The sequence below is a fragment of the Filicampus tigris genome, chromosome 10 (assembly GCF_054856515.1).
Source record: "Filicampus tigris isolate MCC_2025a chromosome 10, RoL_Ftig_1.0, whole genome shotgun sequence".
In the NCBI taxonomy this organism is placed as follows: Eukaryota; Metazoa; Chordata; class Actinopteri; order Syngnathiformes; family Syngnathidae; genus Filicampus; species Filicampus tigris.
In genome coordinates this window covers 16,123,714-16,150,769 of record NC_141226.1, presented here as the reverse complement: position 1 = coordinate 16,150,769, position 27,056 = coordinate 16,123,714, and the positions used below count along the sequence as shown (strand labels likewise).

The following is a 27,056-nucleotide window of genomic DNA, read 5'->3' as shown; positions in this document are numbered from 1 at the left end:
GAAGGCAGCACTTCATACATTATGCTGTGTATGTGGCATATGGACACATCACCCAACTTTTTGTATACAAGATCTTAAAAAAGTCAGTTTTTTTTTTCAAGAATATGTTCGATGCAAGCCCACTAGTTGAAACAAAGCATTCTGATAAATATCATTTGCGTTTGTGGAATGAGAGTTAATCCACCCGTTTTATCCATCTCTGGGGGCGGCCATTTTGTCATTTCTGTCGACTGAAAATGACCTCACAACTACCCAGGGCTCAGGTAACGACCAATCACAGATCGCCTGTTTTCTAAAGCTGAGCCGTGATTGGTCGTTACCTGAGCCCTGGGTAGTTGTGAGGTCATTTTCAGTCGACAGAAATGACAAAATGGCGCCCCCCTGAGGTGGATTTGAATGCTTAACGCATATTCCACAAACGTAATATTAATCAGAATGCCGTGTTTTATATATTCTTGAAAAAAAATATGTTTGGGTTGAATTCCACTTTAATATTTAGATTTCACACTTGTTGCTATCTTATGCTAAAGGGTATCCCATTCATGTTGGATGCGCCACTGTAAAAAGAATATCCTGGGCCATAAATGGCACTTACGCCTATTTACTTTCTGTTCAGATGCACCCATGCGTTGTGTTAGTTTGCCCTCTGCTGGCGGCTTAAAAACAAAGCGATTAGTCATGTGTGACACTGCTACCCCTGAGGTTTAAAACTTGCCATATTCAAGTTTAGTCAAATCTACAGCGTAATAAAATAGTAAATAATTGGAGCTGATCGCCCTTGGCCATTTTGGAGGACAAGGACATTTGGAGTGTCATAACATGAGCGTGAGTGAGTAAGTGTGTGAGGCTATTGGATGTTGAACTGCTATGTTAGAGGATTTGTTGCTTTTATAAGCTGTTGCTGCTGCCTCTGATGTGATGATGCTTTCTTGATGTGTTGCTGTGGAAATGGTTCCCCAAGTGGCTCCTTTTCCCCATCATTATACAAATGTGTGCTTTTTCAAATCTAAACTAGCTGTGAGTGTGTAACTTTTATGTCCATTCCCTGGTAACCTGTGCTTAGAAAGTCAAAGTTATAGATTGATAATTGCTATTTTCTCGCCTTTTTCTTTTATTTCCTCATCGGTTCCATCGAAATGTCTCAAATCATTGGCCAGTGGCTCATCCCTCTGCTTAGGATGGATATTGATTATGTAGTTCTTGCACCATCCTACATACTAACAGGCAACACCTGAGGCAATAACACTCAGTGCATTTGATTGATTGTCTCAGAAGTATTAATTTGCCCAAAACATGCTTGTCAGGTTCCCTGAACACTCAAAGTGGTCCAGGTGGGAATGTGGGTGTGAATGCTTGTTTGTTTCTGTGATTGACTGGCAATCAGTCTAAGGTTGTGTTCCACCTCTCACATAAAATCAACTGAAATGGGCTTTAGCTCACCCGCGACTCCTAGCGAGGACACAGGCTTTAGAAACAGCGGAGGATGGATGGATGTTGATTATTATATGCTGTAGTTTGAAGTTGTGCTGAACTGCAGTGAATTGAGAGGTATTCCTAATATTTTGATCTCTTCATTTGCCTCAACCATAATAATAAAATAACCCGGGCGACCATGTCGACAACTTAACCAAACATTTGTGGGTGTGGGTGTGTGTGTAGGGTTGCCAACTTTCTCACTCCTAAATAAGGGACAGGTGCACGGTGCCACGGTGGTGTGAGCATGATGTATGAATTTGGGGTTGTTTTTTTTTCTAATTTTCACGTTAATGCTGAAACCCCATTCACGTAAAAATGAAAAAAATGGACAGCGATGATTTGTCACCTCATATGAAACCACAATTTGGCTCTTTTCATCAAAAAACGGGTGTAAGAAATCTGAAATGTAAAATAGGAGTGTGACTCACCAAATTTATTTTTTCCATGGATATTTATGGCTGCTTTTGACTGACTCAAGCTGTCTTCTGTCATTTTGCGCTGCCAGAGAAGTCCCTATATGACAGGTGGAGTGATTGCCGCTTGTTCTGTGATTGACGCTTTATCTGAGCTAGGATCTGACATCTGTAGTACCGAGAGTCTCCATTAGGGAGCGCTGTAATGTGATATCACATTGTGTAATGTGATATTGAGCTGCCAACCCGTCAATGTCCGTCTTATTGACAATCGATCGCCATCCAGAGATTTACTAAAAGCATCTTATATATAGTTATCTGTATTTGCAAGAGTTGATAGTCAATATACGGGACATTTAAGGTCCCGTATGGGACAAACCAAATTAGCCCAAAATACGGGACGTCACGGCTAATATGGGACAGTTGGCAACCCTAGGTGTGTGTGTGTGTCTGTGTTCGATGAACAGAAGCTAACGCTAGTAACACTGTTAGCATGCTAAACTGTGCTGACTGCACTTCTGCTTACATTTTCAGAAATAGGCAGATAACAAAATAATCGTTAAATGAACACTTTGATGGGTGGACACGCGCTCCAGCGGCCCAACTATTTGTGCTATTAAAAGGGCACTTTTCCACATTACGTTCCCTTTGACGTAGTTAAAAAGGCAAAGTGAACGGACAAACTTTCACTGACACAATTTGTATGCAGAAAGGAGGACAGAAGAAAAGTCTTTCAAATACATTCTGTATTCATGTAGGGAACTGTGTGTTTTTCACCATCCAGCCATTGAAGCGCCTGCTTAAAATGTTTGTATTGCTGCTCTCCGCTGTCATTAGCCCCTGCAAAATGACTTTCAATTTCCTGATATGTGCACACACGCCCCCACACTCACACTCTACATACAATACATGCGCAGTTTGATAGCATCTGTTTATTCTAGCCAATGACCGTACTTAGAGTGATAATGCTGTGGCGCACAATAGCACATTGTGTCACTGAAATGAAATCCGGAGACAAGCGAGGCGAGCCTGCTTGGAAGGGACCCCCCACGCGACTGGAGACCGGTCATTTGTCTGTGCTAACTGCCAGGCTTGAGGGTTGGCTTCTCCGGAGAGGCCTTCGCTATTGATGAGAAGTGCGTTTTTGCACCTCCAGGCCAACGGCCAATCTCTGCAATGGGGATGCGGGCATGTTGTCGAGCTCCCCCCGGTACGGGAGACTTCGTCTGTAGCTGCCACCTGAGACAGATTACCTGAAAGAGCCCCGTCTGTGCTAAACGCGCTCGCGGATAAAGACCCATATCTTATTACGGCGCATATCGCTGCTTAGCATTAGTATGACCGCTGTTGTTTCGTTCCTCACGCGTGTCTTGGCCACGCTCGCTCACCTTGATCTCAAAGCGGAGTGGCTTCAGTGGGCTGAGGAGCATACCAAGTGCACTTTGGCCTCCTCAGGGGAGGTGTGCTGGTGGAGAAAGCTTCGGGGCCGTTGAGCCATTTCGGCACTGCGGTCTGAAGGACGAGCTCAGAGCCGTAAGAAGGACACATAAAGGTTTTAGTGGCATCAAGGGGGACAGAAAGTGGAGTTTTACAGTGGAACTAATGCACATGTCTGAAACACTCGTCACACAATGTGCATCTATTCACGTTAATCTCATGTTTTTTTCTAATTCTAGTTCTTGATCTCCCCCCCTAAAAAAATAATGGCTCTTTCAATTCAGCTGAATTCCAAACGGAACAGGACCAAAAATCTTGAATTAAATACTTATTTTTTTCCCCTTTTTTTTGTCATTCCTTGATTATTATTATTATTTATTTATTTTTTTTAACTTCAAATAAGTATATTTTCCTGGTCTCTTTTATTTTGTAATTTGGGAATTATTTATGTAAGTATTTTTTCCGGTTTCAAACTGGATCAACGAGTGCAACTTTCTTACCATGTCGTTCTGATTGGTTCTCGTCCACTCCTCCAAGCTCTTCAAACAAAATTAGTTCTGATTGGGTCTCCTTTTTGACTGACATGTTTGTCTTGAATACAGTTGTTTATGTCTCATGGGTTCGTGATTGTGTACATTGTAGCTGCATGGTGTTGATGCTTTATGAGCCTTTCTGTTAAGTGTTTTGCTGCATCTGTGGCGTTTATATGCAATTACAAAGGCTGCGTTGAGGGGACATCAGTCCCCCTTGAGTTGCAGGGGTTTACTGTAATGTAATCGTTTCCAGTTTCAAACAACTTTTACAATCACTCATACTTCTTTTGTATTTTAAGAAAAAGCAAAACACATACAAGTGGTCAAAAGCTGAGCTATTGTACGGTTGCATTACATCAAGCGCGACGAAAGCCCTTCTTTTAGCCTTACCAAAAATTTGGACAAGTAATCTTAACTCTAATTCTAGCACAGCACACCTCGAGAGTTGTCCTGGCTGGTCCGCTGATAACCAATTATGGAGGCAACACTTAGTACACTGTTCTTTCCAGAGATGTGCATTCCGTCCGACCGACGGACTGATCCATCTTCGCCCGTTTTGCTGACGTTAGAGGATACATGGGAAACTTTTAAAAAGTGGACTAAGCATAGACACAAGTGGATTTTTGTCAGTCTGTGTAATCGTAACTAACCTAGTCAAGTCCATACGGAACTCACAGTCCATTATTGACGGATGACCGTTTGTTGAATAGAGACGGAAATGTGACCCAGACTGTTTTTACTGTATACGTACAGCAGGTGGCGGTATGCACAAAAGTGTTTCTCAGGCTGACCCCCCATTATCCACACCGCTTATCTAAGAAGAAATATAGTACCAGTAGCTTTGAATAAAGATAGTTTTTCAGAGAAGTTCTTGTGGGCAAAGTTTTACATTTCTGTTTTTATTTTTTGAAAGAGTGGAGATAGGAGGTTGTGAAATGGTATTTTTCAGGCCCACACTCCATTTCATAAACTGTCAGTAATGCACCAAAAGTTGTTTGCCAACCACTAAAACACAGAAGATGGAAAAGAAGATGAATTTGAAGGGAAAACATTTTTTTAAAATTGTAATTTATGCTTTATTTTGGTCTGCAAGGACTAGAAGCATTTTAATCCACCAGGACTGTACCTTTGGCAACAATGTGACACGGGATTCTTGTTCAGGTAAGCAAAACGATAAAATCATCTCCATAATATACCCTCTCTCATATGTTCATTCAAGTACATATTCCTTCATGCCATTATTTTATCTCGACAGCAGCATTTTTTTTTTATTTTTGTTTTTGCAAAACCAGCAAGAAAGTGACAAATGGAGGAAATTAGGATATGAGCGAACAGAGCATCACTGCACAGTAATGTAAATAGAATAAGTAGTAAACTAAATTCAAGCATCATTGTGCATCGTTAATTTCTCATCAGGCTGAAACAGCATAAATGGCAATAGTGACCTTTTGTATTAATTACACTCACGGTGAGTTACCGTGAGCCATCATCGCCCGTAGTATATGTCAGGGTGGTAAATGTGACAAAAATGTAGTGTCAGGGGGGTTTGTTTAAAGGACCATGGGAAAATGTCATGGCACAAAATCAGCTTGTTAATTGTACTGGCTGTGGCTACAAGCACTATGTCTGGTTTTAACTCAAAGGTCTTTATTATTCCACTCTTCAGTTGCTGTAGAGCAGGGGTGTCCACATTTTTTGCAAAGAGGGCCAGATTTGGTGAGGTGAAAATGTGGGGGGCCGACAAATTTAGCCTGACATTCTTTTTTGCATGGAACACCAATAAATCCAAGTACGTTTTAGCAAATTAGTCTGCCTTTCGACTTTTTTTAATTGAATTTTCAAGATTCTTAAACAAGTCTTCCAGTCCATTTGAAACATGACATATCACTGGCAAATAAATGCTCACTGAACTTTTTGATCTAAAAACAGAGAAATAAATAACAGTATTCACCAGTGCAAATTACATTTCAAACATGAATAACAACTGACAATTAAATGTTCTCATAACTTTTTAATTCAATAAGAGGGAAATATGTAAAACATATAACATTTGAAACATGGCATACTGTTGAAAAAAATGTTCACTGAACTTTTAGATTTAAAAACAGGGAAATAACTAGCAGTCTCCTTGCAAATGAGGCAGACGCATTTGTTACATATTTCAGTGAAAAAAAAGGTGAATTTCCACCTTTTCTTGAATTGGCTGCCCTCACTGTGAACTTTCATTTTTTTATTCATTGTCGCCATTTTAGAAACTGTCCGGAAAGGTAATGGTAATGGACAGTTTGCTGCCCTCTTGTGTGTAAATGTGAAATTGCATTTAGAGTATTTTATACGCTTGTCAACGTGGTTGCGGGCCAGATGTTATTAATTTAATGACAGAGGCTGCAGGCCGGATCAAATTTGACGGCGGGCCACATTTGGCCCCCGGGCCTGACTTTGGACATGGCTGCTGCAGAGCAATTACACTTTGTGATAGAACCTTATCGCCTGTGATGCACATGCAAAGATGAACTTTATTTAAATGGAGCAAACAATGACACTTATTTTCTAGTTCTGAGATTGAAATTTGATGTCAGCAAAATGACTCAATAATGATATTAGGCTTGTTTTCCGGTGTGTTTTAGCAGATTTTGAAATGACTATTTTTATTTCAGAAATTCCAGAACCTGATGACATCAATGTGAGAACGACGAGAGCTGATTGCTGTGTTACTTGGTGTGTTGCTGTGTTGTCATTTCCTCATGAAACTCAAAGGATTTAGCAAAACAAAACACATCAAGCAGAGGAGTGTCATTTGCAGTGATCATTTCAATGATTGAGACTTAGATTATTAGAAGATTACGTGTTATACCTGGAGTATGGAAGGAAATTGCTTACTTGATATTGATTTAAAAAAGAAAGAAAAGGACCACACTGGCCACGCTTTCCCTTTAAACAAACACATCTTAATATGCAATGAAGCAATTTCACAACTAGTTTAATAATCTTGTTTTACCAGCCACAGATATATTTTAAAACCGCAGCTGTCGTCAGTGATTGTGCAAATCAAACATGTAAAATATGAGTGGACGCGAGGCAGTCATTAGCGATGAACTACTACGTCTGTCTGTGGGCAAAGGAATTGAGCAGATGATTTATGGCGAGGTATCAAATCTCAAACCTATTTCTACCATATAGGTTTTAGCTCCCGCTCTGGTTCCTTTCTCCCGCCATAAGAATCCGGTCTCCATGTTGCGACGCTCCACATAGAGCTCTCGTGTTAGGAATAAATAGTGGAGGGCCTTGCCCGCCTGTGTGTGTGTGTGTGTGTGTGTGTGTGTGTATATCGATCCATCTCGATCTATCGATCACTCTATGTGTGTATATACATGTGTGCGTGTATATTTCCTTGCTACTGTACTATATGTTTTGAGTTTTTAATGCAATGCTGGTGTGAAGCACTTGTCCGAAACGGTGCCTGTACAAATCAATATTAATGCGCGCGCACACACACACACACATACACACACACTGGAAATTACTGATGCCTCACAACTCACATGCAATACTATTGGCATCGCTGCTGAGAGCAGTGTGTGTGTTTCCAACTCATATCGTTTGGGCTGTAAACGCCCGTATGTTTTGCTTGCAATTCTTTCATTTAGAGTCGTTATTTAACTGAAAAAAAGTCTTCATAAGAGCACGTGAGCAAGGGCAGGGGGGAGGGTACGAGGCAGGGTGGGACCAAGCGCAAGGAAGAAGAGAGGCGTCAGAGGCACCCTAAGCGAGGAGAGAGACCCCCCCCCCCCCCCCACCAACGATGCTGCATCTTATACATAACGCCCCCTCCCGCTCTTGTGGAGGTGCGTTCCCATTCTCGCTGTGATTGATTTACCCAGCGAGGAGAGGGAGACACCTGCCCGTTTGGGACCCCTGGGTCTACTCCTCCCTCACTGGAGGTGTGTGAGAAGTGCAAGTCGCATCTAAGACACAAGTTCTCAACGCTCAAGTGCTACGGACCATGTCCGTGTTCGTCGCCGCCCAGCTGAAGATAGACAGCTCCAGACGGGTAAGGCCCACTTTAGCATACAGTGCACGGATTTCGGAATGGGGGGCGGGGGGGGGGTGTATTATCGAGGGGGGGGGGGGGGGTGATGTGGTGGTCTGGATGTGTGCTGGCTGTGCATGATAGCAAACAGGCAGGCAGGAAGGAAGGGAGTGGTGGCCACCGATTATGTGCCCTGCGGACCAGTAATTTTTTTTATTACTTTCCCTTTCTAGCGCCTCCAATGAATGACTTAAGCGTGTGTCACATTTGCAGCACAGAATCACTAATGACTTAATGTCGCCTGCCATTCCACGAGGCTCCAGTTTTTGTCTTCATCGGGGGAAACCAGACAAAGTTTTGAGTGGTTGTGTGAGCTTACCAGTTGCGTTTTTGACATGTCACGCTCTGCTTTTGAATTGTGCTGGACTGCAAGGGACTGGCATTAAGCACCCCGTGTTTCTCTTACATTAAGGCTGACATTTTTTGGGGGGGATTTGTGCATGCTTTTGTGAGAATTTTTAGTTTAATTGTATACAGACAGTAATATATTGTCCTGTTTTGTGTCATCCCCAAACTATTATTTTTTTTAAACCTATTACTGTATATTGCGGGCCAACTTGATGTAAAGAAATGTATTATTTGTTTTTAACTGTACACAAATTGTTAGACAAAACTTCTAATGGTCTTATTTTTGTCCTCTTTTAAAAAGCGATCCATTTGAAATTCGTGTTAAATTACCATTTCAAAATGCCGTAGGTCACATTGAATTGTGAAACAAAGATGAGAAAAGATAGTGGCCCTAATGTAGAACCCTGTTGCTGTGTGACTGTGGGCCACAGTTTTTTTTTTTTAAATTGCGATATTTAACATACGCAAAGAAATGACATTTTTATTATATAATGGAAGAATTATTTCATTTTTTATGCGTCAAAATAAGCAAGCTCAATGTATTCAGAACTAATTAATTGTAATGCCCCTAGATGCTGTTCACCCCATTCAAGGTTGCATGTGACTGGTGAAATTCATACCTATTCCACGTCTTTGCTATATGCATATTACAAGGGCCATTATTACGATAATGATTTTTCTTCAATATATCGTGCAACCCTATTAGGAACCTTTAACGAACCCTGGTGAAAAAAACATTTGCTATGTCCTCAAACACTTGCAAACCTTCGCCTTCACCAAGATTCTTGAAACTGATTCAGTTAGTTGTTCGATCATTGTTTTCCAAATTTAAAAGCAGGTGTTTACAAATGTTTTAATTTGATGAAACACAAAAGATAATCAGTCTGATTTCATGATGGACCACAGAGAATAATTATTAATCATTTGAAGTCACACAACAATAATCATGACTTGATTTTTAAAATAGTTGTCGATTAATTTGACAATCGATTAGTTGTCGATGAATTTTAACACCTCTACCTATGGCTTGCGGAACCTTGGCGGAGGAATCACTGTTCAAGAAGTTAAGTTTCTAGTGCTCGCTTTGGTGTCAGTTGTGCTATTTATGATTATTTTAATCCGAGAAGGGGAGTAAACTATCTTCGGTGCTTTAAATGACTGTCCGCCTGATGACAGCCCAAAGATGATTTAGAACGCTTTCAATCCAGGCAACAGCAGATGTGTTCACAAGCGCGCTCACGCACACACTGAGGCAGCAGGATGATAAGCCATAAATAAGGAAGCATGTCGCTGCGGTCGACTTAGCATCACATTCACGGAGATCATTAGTGTTCAACCAATGTCACACAGCAAATGGTTGAAAATGTAATTATAGCTATAACTAAATCCAATCCATTTTCGAGCTGGGTGATGTTAGGAGGAAATGAGATATTACTGCACCCTCTCCAAACATTTGATTGACTGATCTTGTTTTTTTTTTTCCCCTTCCAACCAATTAATTTGTGTCACTTGGTGTGTGTCAAGCAGGCTGATGGGAACAACTTAAGGCATTTGCAAACAAACACCTTTAAGTGCTCCATGATATTAATGTTTGATTTTTTTTTTTTTTTTTGAAAGAATTTGGCTAAAAACGTGAACATGAAATTGCACCTGATGAGATATTTTACTGGCTGACTGTTTAAAAGTTTTCCAACAAACATTTTGGCATTATTCCGTGTCATCCATCGCCGAGGGAAGTGATTTCCCTCTGGTGCTTCTATTGTACAACAACATCTGTGCATCTTCAGGAAACAAAATCTTCTCGTCACTCGGGTGCAGACGTGCCAAAACGAAAGTAAATCAGCTTGCCGCAGCGTGTCAGAAAAAAGTTTTCCTTTTGAACATTTAAGTTCCTAGAGTGGAGCTCTTGTTGTCATTTCAACTGCCTGTTCTCAGAATAATTTAATTGGATTTGGCATGAAAGCATTAGATAAGCAACACATTGTAATTAGTAAACGTCAGATAATTGTGTGACTTTTTGCTGAGTCCATTCCAAGCATTAACTTTTTGTACAAATTATCTGAACTGTCGTTTTCGTTTCATAATGAATCATACAGACTGTGGGCTCTATTTTTTTAAAATATTATTTAAGTCCCCAACAACTCATTCTGTATTTGATGAGGACACCTGCTTACGTTGTCTGTTGCCACACCGGCAAAAAAAGCAGTGAAAAATGCCCCGGTCACACAGGGGTCGCTGCTTCCTTATCTCCACGCAAATGTCTCTTTGAAAGATGTGAGTGCATCACATTTGAAGAGAATGAGAGGAGACACTTGGCGGCTAATGCAGTCAGCTCTGTCCACACCCCCAATGGCGCAAACAGCCCATTAAAAAAAAAAAAGAATACATCGACTTGCGTGCTTCTGTGTTCCTACCAACAACTGGTCTAACCTGCCTCCATGCAGAGTTACGGTCTTTGTCTTTGTAGAGGGGAAAGGGTCGTATAGTTAATTATTTTCCAGCTTAGAGGTGTGCTAGACATTTATAGTGTGGTCCAGTGAGAGTTCTTAAAGCGACTAGGCTGTTGATAATAGCTACCCTACAAGTTGAACGTCTGTGCTATCATCTATCTGGGAAGCTCCGATGGATATCCGGAGGATTGGATGTACAGTATTTCCCGAGGGCGTGCCGATGAAGGGTGTTTACGAAGTGGCGAAACAAATGATGACAGGGACCCATATGAACCTTTGTAGGAGAGCAATACCGTCGACTAAATTCATCTTCTGGAATCCAATGAACAAGGAAATGAAATGTCCTCCTTTTGAAAGATTGTTCAAACGTTTGCAGTCAATATTACTTATTGAATGATGACAGATGAATCAGGATGGTGCAAGTCCAGCTATGAATTAGGAGTCTCGACACTACGGCGGCAACATAAACACGAATTTGCATGTACGATGCAACACAACTGCTAAGCCAGTGTTTCTCAACCTTTATTGAGCAAAGGCACATATTTCACGCCGGAATAAAATTCACGCCACACCGCTTAGCAAAACGATTCACAAAAAGCGGATGTACAGGTTAATGTACGTACCTTTACCTGTAGTGGAAGAGCATTTAATTGTTTGGCCTGTTGCTATACATGCTTGGCATGCATAAATTAAGCCATTGACAAAAAAATGACAAAATATCTTTTTGTCAAAATAATTGACATTGAGTGATTTTCCGCGGTACAGAATCACTGCGCTAAGCTACGCTAACACAGTAGAAAGGTTATAGTAAATATTTGCATGAAAAACACATCGGTGGCTGTAAATATAAAACAAATGAAAAACTTGTATGACTGTGGCACTTCCTATGCTGCATGACGACGAATTCCTACGCCGCCGCGCAAGCTAGTTCATTGCTTGCCATTCGTATGTCGTAAACTGCAAGGGCCACTGTACTGAGCTGTTCTCACAAAATTCCAGAGTTTCAACTTCTGTCTTGTATTTATTGGACTGACAACAAATGTTTTTCTTTTTATTATTTTATTTTTTTTACATGGCTTTTTTGGTGATTAAACCACAGCAAAGAACACGGGCATTTCCTCTTGTTTCTGACGTTGTCGATGTTAGCAAAGGGTTCTTAAGTAGATTTTTACGTGACTTGAGCTGGAATTCTTCACTACTGTAACTTTCCACTTGCATCTGCCAATCTAAGGCACCCTAAGATTGCAGGGACCAGTTAAGACCATGGAGTCACACATATAGGAAAATACCAACGTATTGTTCAGGCTGTGTGGGCATGACTAAAGACAACATATGACTAAAGACAACATATGAACAGGGAATTATTTTTGGACCGGTTAGACTTCCTTCCACGTATGTGTGGTTGATAATCCTCCATTGCCATGTACTCGATCTTCCGAGTATTCATCTCTCTCTCTCTTATTAAACTTGTTAGACTTTGACTCACAGTCCTCCGTTTGTAGTATTGTGAGCATTAAAGACGAAAAAGATCTGGCTGAATTTTGGACCGAATTTAAAATAAAAAGAAAAATGATGGCAAAAGTTTGATTTTTTTGTTGACTAAACCAGTTCAATTTTATGCGGTTTAAATATGACGATGACTCATATTAAATAAAAAGAAAAACACTTTTTTTATTAAAGAGGATGTTAATTTCTGCTGAGGCAGCCAGTCACCCTGCAATTTGCAAAAGGAGCCTTATCGTACGAAATGGGAAATTTCAACAACGGGATTCAATAGGAGGACCTGAGACACATTACAGTATGCTCCCAGTTTAGAAATTGCCCCCCCCGCCCACCCCCCGTAAGGATGACCCATTTTCCCCAAATGTATAGAGATAGCTTGACAGAACGACAGATTTAAAGTCATATACCTTGTTGGGTTTCGGAGTTGCTCTGCGAGCCGTAAAATCATCTGCAACGGAGTGTGTGAGATAGGTTCACTCGTGGACTCCAAATGACTTCAACCGTGAGACGCGAGATGGGAAAGTGTAGATGTTCAGGGAGGAAGAAATCAGCTCGATACAAGTGAGATCCAGTTAGTGCTGACAAAGCATTACTCACAGTTTCTAGCACTTTTACAAATGAATATCTTGGTGGACTGAAGGAGGGAAGAACAAGGAGAAATTGAAATCTATATCCATAAAATCCATATCTCTGGAAGCTGAAGAATATGTACTGTAACTTTAAAGACATTTTTTTTTTCTTTCTTCACAGTTCAAAACGGTTCTGGCAGCACAGTAGATGAGCTGTTAGCAGATTTTGCCTTACAGTTCTGAGATTCAGGGTTCGATTCTCGGCTCTGGCTTTTTTGTTTGGTGTTTGCAGGTTCCATGTAGATTCTGATATCAGATAATCTGTGCAACCAGAAAACCTCAATGCAGCTTTGCTTACCATTTGGCTTTGGCAAATAGCAAGTGCCTCCACATGATAATACTATTTCAGACACCAGATGCCCCTTGAAAGTGCCTCTGGATCTTCACCCAGCCCAGCTGGTAATATCTTTGGCAGAGAAACTTGGTGTGGGGTTGATTAGAATGTAAATTAGCCCCATTTTTATGTAACAGTGATGAAGAAATAGGCAGATAACAAAACATTTTATTGTTGAGTGAGCAGACTACAGAAACACAACTGTCTGCATTTCCAGCAATTACAAACTCAATCTTACACTTGTCCCAAGGGAATATGCTAACTTCAGCTACAATAACAAACCTAATCGTTAAAGTGTAATCGAAATTCACCAAAATAGAAATGACATGTGATTAGGTAATGTTTGTTTTAATTGCCCTATTGGACTGATATTCCTTTGTCACAGCCTTTTTATGCCTTTTAGAATGTTTTCACCTTTAGAAGTGGTGAAGTAGCATGTGGCCCATTACCCAACGTTTATTTGGAGCGCCTTGTTCCGGGTAACTGTCAACAATTTTATGTTTACGATTGCGAGGCGGCGGCTGCTAAGTACATGTGGGACGGCAGCTGGCATTTTTGTCAGAAGACCTTCTGCACTGCACCCAAAGCGCTCCCTCACTGTATGCAAATGCAAAATATAACTCTTGGTGTCCTAACAGTAACATAAAGTTGAGTATAAAAATATTCGATTAGAAACACATTTCAATATGATTCATCCGTGCAACCACAAAAACAACCACATTGTTAATTGCTTCACGACGTTGTCTATCTTAATTGACAATTATTGTTTTAATTGAAAATGCAGAATTTTGTTAACACGGGTTGAGATTTTACATTGCAGCCTGTCCTAAATCAGAGTGCCACAGAGAGGCACTCAAGCTCCGTTCTGGGACCACACAACCAAATAGTTGAAAAACACACACACGCCCATTAAACAAAATACAGTCCGTGCTCTTTTAAACGTGATTTGAGGTAACGTGTGTGCGTAAAGAGAAGCTCTAGCGTGGCTGCTTCATTGCAGACCGCTTCGCATGCAATGCGTGTGTGTTTGTCTCTGTGGCAGAGTGCATGTGCGGCATCCTCTCTGCGTCCTTCACTGGCCCCACGCGTGAGGACGACATCATCGTAGACTCGTCATTATTATGACCACGCACATTGTGCTGCGGAGAAATCGTTGATGTGACGGCAAAGTGGGCGCCTCCGTGTCTTGCCTGCCTCTCAGTCGCCGCTGGTGACATCGTGGACGTGGGGGGGGGGGGGGGAGAGGAGGGGAGACGACCAACGTGGTGTGCATGCAGAGGAGGACGCGCAACCCTCTGGACAAAGCTGAAGAGAGCAGCCGTGCCAATATTACGCACATCAAGCGCTCTGGGGCTGCAAGAATCACGCGCTTTTCACACTGACATATCCACATTCGAGAACCCAAGTGTCTATCCTCCCCGCGTCATGGCTTCGTTGTACCAGAGATTCTCCGGCAAGATCAACACCGCCAATTCTTTCCCGCAGCCGCCCGAGGCCAGTCGCCTGCTCGGTGCGCAGGTGGCGGACGAGGAGAGCAAGACCCTCCAGCCCCCGCTGGATGCAAGGCTGCACGTCCAGTGCCGCAGAAAATGCACGCGGGACGATGAGGATGTAAGATGTGATTTACTTTGCTAAGTGTGCGTGCATGAGGTTACTCCAGACTCGCGATGCAGGCTTTCGTTGTTGCTATAATTGTCCAAGTTTTCATTTTTCACCACTTTTGAGTGACAGTGTTGGTAGCGTGTGTTTTGGCTTAAGGGTGGTCACATGTTTGTAGAGATGCATACTGAGAGTTTTGGGGCACTCGTGGGGGCATTTTTTTACCTATCAGTTGCCATTTCAGTTCAAAAGCTACGATGCAACAATGGTACAAATGTGTGCTTGCTTACTTTAGTCCTAAACAGACACTTCGTTCCACCACAGGTGCTAATGTTAGCGTGTGTGTTCGTATTTGAGGGTTAGCACGTCTGACTCGGTTTGAATCTGGGTTCTCGTCTGGTCCTGTGGGGAGTCTTAATATCCTCCTTGAGTGGGTTTTCTACCAAGACTAAAATAAATTGTCCACAAGAGGGATATGATTGTGAATGCTTGTTGTTTGTCAAGATACAGTGGAACCTTGACTTATATCGCCCCTGTTTACGAAAAATTCAAACTAAAAGTTCATGCCGCTCCCGGGGTCATCTACTTAAAATGTTAATTGAAAACTTAAAACAAGTAGATTGTTCCCTGTACTCTTCTACAGTAAATCAAGTTTTCCAAAATTTCTAAAATTCCCAGTGTCAGTATCATCTTTAAATTTAACTGAAAATGTAATAAATAGTTGAAGTTAACAGTTTTAAATAATCTCTTGACGCCCAAAAGATTTTTATTAAAAAATTAAAAAGACTGATGCCGATATTCATCAAAATGTAGAATAATGTCGCAGATAATCGGCCCAAACAATAATTACTCTATTCCTATAAGGCATTGCTGTAAACTGAAAACTAGCTGTATCTGTCCGGAGTACAATGCAGTGGGATCGGTCGCATGTGTAGGCAGAAATTCCACCTCCGCATCATTGATAATCCAATCAAAAATTACATATAGCCTAATAGAAATCCGAAAATCAGTTGTTGTTTTTTTTTAAAATAAAAAAACACTATATAAAATACTATACACAGTAATGAATTCTAGCTTCTCTTTAATGAAGCAACGGATGGTTAATGTCGTAATCCCGTCAAAACAGACATCCAAGCGTTGTCACGAGGCAGAGGTTTGTACTTACAATACATTCACCCAATCATAGATGCCAGAAACAGCTATGTCCACTCCAAAGAATCACTGCTTTCTGTAAATAGAAAGTGTTCACTGTGACAAATGGCTCAAGGAACCAATTTAGTTCCTAACTTGAGTTTCCACGAAACACACCCTGTGATTGGCTGGCAACCAGTCAAGGGTGTTCCTTCCTTCCTTCCTTGTCCAAAATAAGATTAGATAAGAGGTTAGGCTCTGGCTCACTTTGAGAAGACGAGATGGATGTGAATTTGTTGGTTAAATATTTTGGAGCTTTAAATGAGAATACTTCTGAGGATTTATTTTGTTTTAAAAAATGCCCGCAGGCCCTGCCTTAGATGGTGTTGCGGTCAAATTGAACACCCTGAAGTCCCAGCTTGGATGGGGTGCATTTGAGACACAGTAAGACAAGATCTGTTAGGTATTTCTGTCTTAAAAAGAGAAAGTCAACCTAAACATATTTTTTTCCAGAATATTTTCTGTGCGGGCCCACTAGTTGAAATACGGCCTTCTGATTAATATTTGTGGAATATGAGTTAAGTAGCAAAATCCACCCGCTTTCAGCAATTTCAGTAGGCGAACATTTTGTCACTTCTGTTGACCGAAAATGACATCACAACTGCTCAGGGCTCAGGTAACGACCAATCATGGCTCATCTTCAGAAAACAGGTGAGCTGTGATTGGTCGTTACCTGAGCCTTGAGACACTGTGATGTCATTTTCAGTTGACAGAAGTGACAATATGGCCGCCCCCAGACATGGCTAAAAACGGGTGGTTCAGAATGCCTTTTTTTCAACTAGTGAGTCTGCATAGAACATATTCTTGAAACAAATATGCTTGGGTTGACTTCCCCTTAAGGGCAATAAAGGGTAACAAATTTTCCCCCATTTGGCAGTATGATTGCTTTCCATAGTTAATGTTTGCTGGCATGCTTTGATTAATTAGCAACAACGTGAACACAGTCACACTGACCTGCATGTGTTGAGAGATGACTAATACATTTGTTACAAGTGGCCCGCTAAAGAGAAGCAGCAGCGCATGGTTATAAATCTCTATTTGTGACCCACAAGACGATAAATGCACCCTATAATGGTTTTAAAAGCCTCGCAGTGACAGTACATGCGCAAGGGAGTGGTTGTATTCAAAAGTTTGCCATTCAGTTACTGCACCCAAAGGTCTATTGATTAGGTACACCTGCTGAACATAAAGCTGTGCACACGCTGCGATTTTTCAAGTGTTATGTCTTCAAATTCAAACTTGGGACAAGGTAAAGTTCAAGCTAACGCCTATTTCTATTTCTGAATAAGAGTCTGTATACAAGATCTTCTAAACTTCTTTTTAAGAAGTTGAAGCTTTCTGTTGCCCTACCTCCACCCTTGGTCGTCATGGTAACTAAATCTGACTAAAGGGTGAGCAGTACGGTGTCCAGCTGCGTTCATTCATGCGACAGGGACGCACTCTCGAGCTTTTTAAGAGACCCGGGAAGTGTTTTAAGTTGTTAAAAAAAAAACAGTTATGCAAAATACGTTCTTTAACGTCCAACTCGAAGACGCAAATGACACTTGATTTTCTGTGAACATCCTGCTTGCGGTCACTGCAGATCATTATTGTGGTAGCCTCTCGCTTTGTAGTGCCGCCCCTGCATCGTTGTAACCACCTTTCCCTGCTTGAATTAAAAAGCAAATGCAAGCATTGATTGCCTTGAGGATGCACCAACAGGTTGCATCAAGGCCACCAAAAGAGCTCTTGATTGCTCTCGTTGGCTGATTTACTAATTCCATCCCCAAAATGGCTGCCAAGGCGCAGATATTTCTCAGCACTATTGATGTCTGGCAGCTAGCCGTAGCTGGCCGTCAACATCGCGCCTGCTCTTTAGCTTCCTGCAGCGCCGCGCCTGTTTAATGAGCCGCGTCATTGTTAAGAAATCCCAACAATTGACCTCCGTGTTGGTTGCGGCGCCACGCTGTTTTGCGATGCGACGTTAACCTTGAGGTGACCTTTGCCCCCCAAATTGAGTCGTGCTAGAGCATGAAATTGCTTGAACCCTCTCAGCGACCCATAAAAGCCGAGATTGCATTCCGTGGTCAAAGTTTGCTGTTGTTGTTCTACTCGCTGTTGTTATTTGTAGAGCTGAAGTTGGACATGGAAATGGCGTACTATTGATTTCCATCTCCGTGTTTATAAACCTGTTTTGGGGTCTTTGTGTTGGCAGCATTGATTAACTGTCCACTGCGTGTGAGCAGCAGTGTTTGGCTGCTGAGTGGCATCACTGAGGGGGTTGGGGGCGGGGGGGGTCTCAGCAGCAGTTCTTTACACTTTTCTCTTCCCTTCACTGCGAATTGAGGCCCATGTGATTGATTGTTGTGTGTGGAAAGGTGGAACATGTTGACATTTAAATAACAGGAATGCAATTGGGATGTGGTCGAAACTGATAAACATTTCATCTGTTTTTCTAACACAGTGATAGCATGTGAAGTATGCACAGTGGAATGTCTGAGACGGACGGTCCATTTTTGATTGCATTTTTATGATTGCCACACAAACCCTTTATTAACTGTGCAGGCAATGTTTTCTAGGACAGAGGTGTACTTTTTTGACCATTTAAAACAGGTCCAAGGTGAGTTAATAAAACGTCTTTAACATTCTTCCATCAAAGGACACAAAAGATAAAGCATTACCGCTCAATTAACTTCCATTGATCACATTCTAGTTCAAATCGATCGGTTTTGCGAGGTGGGCGCGTTGTCGTGACAACCGGGCATGTGATGAAGGGAAGGCTCCTCGGTGTTGCCAACTTAGAGATTTTTCAGACCCCAATAGCAGCATTTTTAGCAAATCCAGCCCCTTTATGTAGTACAGTAAAGTCCCCCTCCATCGTGAGTTCATCATGCTTATTTTTTTCTGCCTCCCATTTATTTTGGGTGTAATATCACTGTTGGCCACTAGATGGTGGCACACTTAGGTTTGACACTGTGCATTTGAAAGAAGAGTGAAAACGGGAAGTATTTGAAGTTCAGCCTAGTTTTAGCTGACGATTGAATGTGAAATAATGAAATATTTTGTCTTATATAAACAATTTATTTCAAGAATATGTTCTATGCAGGCCCTTTGGTTTAAACACGGCATTCTGATTAATATTGCGTTTGTGGAATATGAGTTAAGTAGCAAAATCCACACGTTTTTCGCCATCTCACGGGGCGGCCATTTTGTCACTTCTATTGCTCAGGGCTCGGATAACGACCAATCACGGCTCACCTGTTTTCTGAAGCTGAGCCATGATAGGTCATTTACCTGAGCCCTGAGCAGCTGTGATGTCATTTTCAGTCGACGGAAGTAACAAAATGGCCGCCCCCTGAGATGGCTAAAAACAGGTGGATTTTGCTGCTTAACTCATATTCCACAAATAGAATATTAATCAGAATGCCTAGTTTCAACTAATGGGCCTGCATAGAACATATTCTTGAAAAAAAATGTTTGGGTTGACTTCCACTTTAAAGCACACTGGATTATTTTTGGAGTATGCAAAGTACAAACCTGTATCCATCACTCAAAAGCAGTAACAGTCGAAGCTTATTTCATTGCCTGACGGCTCAACTGTCACGAATGATAGCTTCATCCCTGCAGGCCTCCCTAAAGGCACCAAATGCTGCTTAATTGTGATTTTAAGATATTCTGGAAGTGTGACTTGTAATGGAGTGAGGAGGTGTGATATTGTCCCAGAGGAAGATTTGAGAAAGTGAGATTACACAGCTTTTCATCTGGCAGGAAAACAGTTTGCGCTTGTAACGCTCTCAACATCTTTCAGGTTATCTTCTCATAGCTTGAGGCCATCAGATGTCATCCTTTAATTGAACGTGTTTGAATTTCACGCCGGTATGTTTTACTCTCCAACCCTTTGCCTACTCAGTGTCTCATCCTGTGAGGATTTTGGAAGTTCAGAGGGAACTAATCAAGCAGTAGCGTCTGCAGGTGGCGCATTATATGCATGTTGGCTTCATACAAAAACAGCAACTGCAAAAATCGAAAGATAACGCGTGATACTTATTGAGAAGAGCTCAGCAATGTGTTATGTCTCCCCTGACTGTGGTTTGTACTCTGAAGAGGGTCGTTTTTGGTTGAACTACAAGTATGACTCAAGATTTAGCGGTTCCCATTATGTAAATTAAAAGTGAGCATTATTATCTTTGTAAAGGCAGAAATTTTGACAAAGCTCTTGTGTTGGATCTTAATAGATGATGATGCAGGTATAAAAATTGAAGTGGCGAGTTAGTGATAATATTCATAAATAAAACAGCCTGACTCGCTCTGAATTTAATTAGCACATAACACAATACATGCCATGCAAGCAAATGTGGATTAAATATTTTACTCCAATAAATTGCTTGATATATTTTAGTCTCCCTCAAAAACATTGATTTAACCAATGTGCTTTGCGAAGGCTGAACGATTTTTAAAGTAATGCAATTGTGATCTCCCTGCCAATATTATGATTACGTTATAATGTGTGATTCTTTTTTCAAGCTCCTCTGCCCATGTATTTTTTTGTTTAACAAAACAACCCGTGTGGGAAACTGTATGTCATCGCAACATGTGACGTAATGGACCGATCAGAGCAGCAACAATTCCTGATGGGTGCGTGGCATGTGTTGCAGACCTGTGGGCAACAGCACAATGCGTCGGTCACGTGAATCCATGCGGCAGTTGTCGCTCGCGCCGACGCGGCGGTAGAAAGAAGCCTAAAAAGAAGCCTTTCACTGAGTGGGCTGAGATGAAGTCAAACGCATGAGGGCCGATTACTGGGCCGGACTAGCCCAAAAACGTTTTCATATGTCTTTTCACAGTCCAGCCATTCAATCCCAGGAATCTATTTCTATTTTTTTCTTTCTTTTTTTTTCCAAACATTAGGCTAAAAGAGGGTCTGAAAATGTCTGGCAGTTAATGAGTTAAAAAGCCTGTTGACCGAAATAAAGCCGTGCCCCCCCCCCCCCCCCCCCCCAAAATTGCCGCCATTGCAAAGCTAATTTGAATTCAATTAATTGTTCAGCCCTATGCTGGTCCACGCCTGCTATCCACTGTCTTCCTGGAATTTCTTATGGCTGAAAAGTGAAAACAAGGAAAACTGATGTGTCGTCAGCAGTTCAGAAAAAGACTTTATGTGAAAATTTGGGACCAATAGAAGCAGGAGACGAACATCTATTAAGGTAGTTAAAAGGACATCCAAGGTAGTCGGTGATGAGCCCCACCCCCACCGCAGGACAGTAGTGCAGCATACTCCGCAGGACCTCATGCTCAACGTTGCCATGGATGCAAAGGTGGAAAGGGTGAGGCTGAAAGCTGGCAACACACACACACACACACACACACACACACACACACACCCTGGTGGTTCTTGCTGCCATCTGGAGATGACGCAGCCCTCGCGTTGCAGGCTGCCTGCCGTCTGCTTGTGTCCACTGTGACGAGTCTGATGGGATTTTTCCGGGAAAAATGATCAATCTGACTGCTAGTGACAGCGCTTGTGTGTGACGGTGGACAGAATTAGTCGGTATCGACCCATCCCCTTCTCCTGTTCCCTTGGGGCATAGCAACAGGTCATCCTTCCCCCCCGCCAACAACTTGAAGCGATGCTACAGCCACGTTTATCAGTACTGTCACTCCTGTCAGCAGCACATCAGCGGTCCTGCCTCCTCCTCGTTTCCTGTATTATTAGGCCGCATGAAAGTGAAATAATGCGCTCTGAGCCTACAGTATGAAACATCATCCACAGCTGCCATTTGACACATTGGTGCAATCTGTAGTTGTGCTGATTAATTATACATGTAGTAAAAAAAAAAGAATCCTTGTTTATAGCTTTCACATCCCAAAATTGCTCATCACACGAGAGTTAATTATTTACCAGATGGAAGTTGTCCTTGGACGTTAATGGATGGATGTTAGGAGATGTAAGTCAGTAAAAGCATTTTAATTTGTGGAGGCTGCCGTTCATTTGTTCATACATTACACCGCCACTGTTTCTACATCTTCACCGAGCAATACAGTGTGTACCTTTTTATCAGGAGCTATTGTAACTCTAATCAGTGAATCCATCAAAACACAACGCAGCTCTGCTTATCTTTTGGCTTTGGCACGATTGTAGGGATGACAAACTGTGGGGATGTAGTTGCAGCTGCATGATTGTGCCTCTGAACGACTGTTTGAAAGTGGCTCTGGATTTTCATCCAGACTGGCTAGTCATGTAATGGGAAGCGAAACTTGGTGAGGGGGCAGACATATATAAATGACAGTTATGTAACAGCGTGGCGGCTCACTCAGACACATTTTCAGAAATTCGATTGAACTTGGTTGTTTGAATGTCACACTTAACGGCTGAGCAAGCCCTCAATAGACCAATTTGCACATAAGGCTTTAAAACTGTTTTACAAACAATGTCCCCTTTAAAGACCTTGTGAAGTGATGTCTGAGATTTTTTTTAAATGCATTCTACATGGTAGACAAATAATTGCAGAAAATATAGTATTCAATTCTGGAGATAGCGTTAAACTGTTTTTCAGCATTTGAGTTTAACCGATTTTTTTGGGGGGGGTGGCTAAGGCCTGGCCGAGGTGTGCAAAAAAGTTGTTATATTTGAAACATTTTGTAATTTGTTCCATTACTGAGCTAAAATTTGGGCTTTATACAATCAGGATTTTGGAGCCGATCACCAATCAGGGGAGGGATTGCTTGTACTTTTTTTGGGGGCAGGGAAAAAAACAATCCGCAGTGTTGCGTTATTTGAAGACATCACGTTGGTTTTTGAGGGTAAGAGGCACATTTCAGCATCTGGATGCCAAATATACTTGCGAGAATGGAAATTTTTATTTTTGAGGAAATGCACTCAAGCATTCCCTTTGCTGCCTCTGCTTTAAATGGAATTCTCATCTTCTATTCCCTTGAAGGCGTAAACATTGTGTTTAAAAGAACATTCCTTATCAAAGAGAGCCATCTGGAGAATAATTATTAATAATGAAAGTAGAACTTTAAAGCAAGTGCAGGGGAATTTCGACAGTATTTTTGTCAGCGAGAATTAGAGCGGCAGAACCTCTCATCAGCCATTCCTCCCGAGTCCTCTCGCTGTCTTTTTCTTGGCTGAGACCGGGCACGACTAATCTGTTGTGTCACACAGGCGCATTCTCTTATCGAATCCGCCATGATCCTGCAGCGACACAGTTCTGACACATAAAAAAATTAAGTAGCACTCACCGGCAGATCAAGACTCATGCTTCTCAGAAGCAATGTGGCAACACACACACTCTAAGTGTATAAGCTCGTCTTGAATTCCTAAAGATGCAACAGTTCGTTTAATGAAAGTGTGAGTGAAGGAAGAAATCTTGCTGGTGGTTGGTGGGCACATGGTTTGGTAGCGAAGTATGCGTGTAGGCAATTGTACAAAAAAAGGACAAAAGTTAGGTTGAGTTGAAGTGGGAGTCAACCCAAAGTTCCAAACATATTTTTTCAGAATATGTTCCAAGCAGGCCCACATACGGCACTCTGATTAATATTACTTATTGGAATATAAGTTAAGCAGCAAAATGCACCCACTTTTAGCCATCTCTGGGGGCGGACATTTTGTCACTTCCGTCAACTGAAAATGACATCACAGTGTCTCAGGGCTCAGGTAACGACCAATCACGGCTCACCTGTTTTCTGAAGCTGAGCAGTGATTGGTCGTTATCTGAACCCTGAGCAACTTTGATGTCATCTTCAGTCGACAGGAGTGACAAAATGGCCGCCCCCTGAGCTAGCTAAAAACGTGTGGATTTCTCATATTCCAAAAACGCAATATTAATCAGAATGCCGCGTTTCGACTAGTCGGCCCGCATAGAACGTACTCTGGAAAAAAAAGTCTGTTTGGGTTGACTTCTGCTTTAAAGACAGGCAGGGTAGGAGAGTGAGGTTAGATTACAAGGCAGGTAAATTGGTAGTTATGTAGACTTGAAGAGAGACTGGTAGGTAGTTAGACAACAATGTCGGTCGGTCACTGAGTAGGGTTAGGGTTGTGTACATTTGTAGAGGTAAGTAGCAGAGATGGGCATTTTACTAAATTTTGCTGGTCCGTCATTCGTCGGTCCGTCGTTTTTCGTGACGAACTGAATTGTAATCGTCTGTCAGCCAGTCCACCAGTCCGTCACAATTTCGTTGGTCCTTCAGTCGGTCCCCCCCAAAAAAATGTCAGAATAACGGACGTCCGCCAGTGACTGACCCGGTCAGACATGATTACACTGATGTATGTAAACACATTTCCTCCATTCATCAGTCCGTCATTTTTAAACGATGTCCCATCATTCATCAATCGTCAGCAAAATGGACGTCCAACTGATGGACCGGTCTGTCAGTCTGACGGAATGCCCACCCCTGGTAGGTAGACTTGTATCTAGAGTAGTAGGTAGGTTGATAGGTTGAGTGATTAATAGGAAGATTTATTGCCCCATAGCCATAGGGAGTTCGATTTGTGGACAAATGGGTAGTTCATGATGAGAAATAGGAAGAGAGTCAGTGGCCGGGGAGAATATCAGGTAGGTAGTATTGAACACCAGGTTGGCAGGGAACAGTAAGATAAGAAGGCAGTGGATTTGTTGTGAATTCTAGGCCTTCGCTAAGGACCCCGTGGTCTCATGTTCTAGTCGTGTTCGGGCAGTCATAAAAGTAAGTTTGCGCCTTGTTGGCGAAAAGCAGCCGGTCAGAACAAAGAAACCTTTTTGAAACTGAAAATGTTGTCAGATGTGTGGATACGTGCTGCCTTTGTTTTGTTTCTCTTTTGTTACGACTCGGTTTGCACCCTCCTGTGCGCTCCCGGGCACTGCTGTGCTTATCCAGCATGCGCATCATCATCATTTGCAGGCACTCCTCATGGCTCAATGAGGATTCAGGGTGAGATTTGGAGCAGTGTGGAAATGGGAGGGTGGAAGATTGCTTTTCCCTGAGCCAAGAGTCGATGGCTGGCTTATGATGAAGTTGAGTGTGTAGAGCTCGCATGGAGCACAACGGTGATGGGGGGAGTTGATAACGATTATTGGGTGTAGGAGTGTATGGAGGGAGGTGCAGTGGGGGGGTTTCGCAGTATTGAGCGAGTGACTCTCCTGGAGCTGGCAGCCTGTCAAATTATTCCCCCTGACAAAGACTGCAAAGCTCAAGTGTAATGATTGATGTTCACCCCCCGACCCGTATTGCTTGGTGCGTCATTAGAACGGAGATTTTGCTTTGTGCCCGTTTGCTTGAATGTCTGCGACTCTCTTAGCAAAGTTTGTCCGCCTTAGCCTCGCTGGATTTGATTTTGACATGTAAATATGACGCTAACTCTTTGAGCTGCTTATTCGCTAAGTTTGTCAACAGCTGTCGGCAGACGGTGTTTGTGTGCAGCTTGGTGGCGCGTAGGTGGGAGTGGGGGGGGGTGGGGGTGTTGGCGGGGATGTAAATGACACTGTGTCAGAAATAGCGAAACAAAGCTCATACCTGTCCCTCAAGGAGCGACACAGCAGTGGTGAGTAGCAAGGCCTTATCTGCTTGCCTAAACACTATCAAAAGCACTGGCATAAGTATTGACAACCTATAAATTGTTTCCTGAAACTACATTAATTTATTTGCGACAGCCTATTCTCTTCATTTTGTCGCGTTTCACTTTGCTGCACTGCCCACAGCATGTGAATGTGGCTGTTAGATTTATTGACCAATCGGATATCAGGCTCTTTGTGTTGCCATGTCGAACTAATCTGCCCAAGGCCTTCAGAATTAGTTTTGCCGGCTGATTTTCCTGCAAAGTGATGGTTTTGGAGATGCGAGAATTCTGCCTGACACCAACAATCAGGATCGTTATCAAGCTGATCATTTTAATCAGGTGTGTTGGAGGAGGGAGACATCTAAAACATGCAGGATAGGGGCCCTCGACGACCGGAGTCGGTGACCTCTGCTCTAAATTGTCCTTTGGTGTGAATGTGAGTGTTCATAGTTTTCTGTCTATGTGCCCTGTCCTGGCCTTTCGCCCAAAGTCAATTGATTTCACCCGTGACTCTAAATGATGAAGAGCACAATAGAAAATATAAGCATGGATTTTTGTATTCTGGGGTTTCAGTCCAAGGTTGTATTCCAAATCAACAACACTGTAATTAGAATGCAGCCTGGGCAATGGCAATTATATACACTATCCTTATCTTCAAATAGATTATTTCCCCTAATAGGTGCCCCAATTAGTCGCTAGGTGTCTCATCCGCTTTCGACAAATTAAGGCCTCGCTCACATTGATGCTTCCCTTTTCCAGGGGAAAAAAAACCGCAACTCCTTGACTCACCAAAACTGAGGCACATAAAATAGTTTGTGGAGTCTTTCTACATATTAATTACAGAGTATTAAAACTTTGGTGGTAGAAAGTCAACGTGGTGTGTTATTTAGCCCCACTATTCAAAGGGGCTTGCTTATGAAAATAGTTAGATAACAAAGGTTTTACTTGGTTGTCACTTGTCCATCATTTGACCATTCCCATATCAAACTCCTCCCTACATAGTGCTGAGCCCGTTTGAACTCCATCGCTAACCAAAATAGCAGCATCTTATGGGAGCATAAAGCCTCTCAGATAAATGAACATGTAGCAGCCTAAAGCATGTTGTAAACGAGTTCCCAAGACATTATAAAAGAGGATTTTGTGTTATGTGGATGAGGCATCTTTGTCAATTAGTTGTCAACTGTGACTTGATCACATTCCCATGTTGTGTGTGTGTTGTTTGTTTCTGTTCGGGGAGCTATGCAACGTATTAGTTCAGCCAATCGGCTTCACTTCTTGCTTATTTTATAAAACAGTTTGAATAGCAAAAATGCCAGTAACTGCCTCCCCTAAAAGGTTTATAATTGACTACAGATGCCATAAGATGGCGGCAAAGCACTCCTTTTCTATTAGACAGGGCTATGGCCTATGCAAATGAAGCATGTTCCTCCATACAAACAGTACTTCCTTGGCACTAGGATGCCACAAGATGGTATCAGAACAATAATGACTAGGTTGGGGAACACTGCAGTGTTTTTCAAAAAATGTTTTTAGCTCCAC

General features: G+C 42.1%; 1 protein-coding gene across 2 annotated transcripts in view; it reads left to right on the top strand.

Annotated features, from left to right (window-relative positions):
• The window catches only part of dpp6b (dipeptidyl-peptidase 6b), an 80,701-nt gene that overhangs the window by 2,654 nt on the left and 50,991 nt on the right, over positions 1 to 27,056 (top strand). The window contains exon 1 of one of the 2 annotated variants that reach the window (XM_086043368.1): positions 14,506 to 14,824. The exons of the other annotated variant lie outside the window; for it this stretch is intronic. Within the exon in view, the coding sequence (XP_085899494.1) occupies positions 14,639 to 14,824 (186 nt within the window). The 5' untranslated portion in view covers positions 14,506 to 14,638. Of the gene's footprint in view, positions 1 to 14,505; positions 14,825 to 27,056 lie in introns of those variants that run through there. 2 annotated transcript variants of the gene reach the window in all.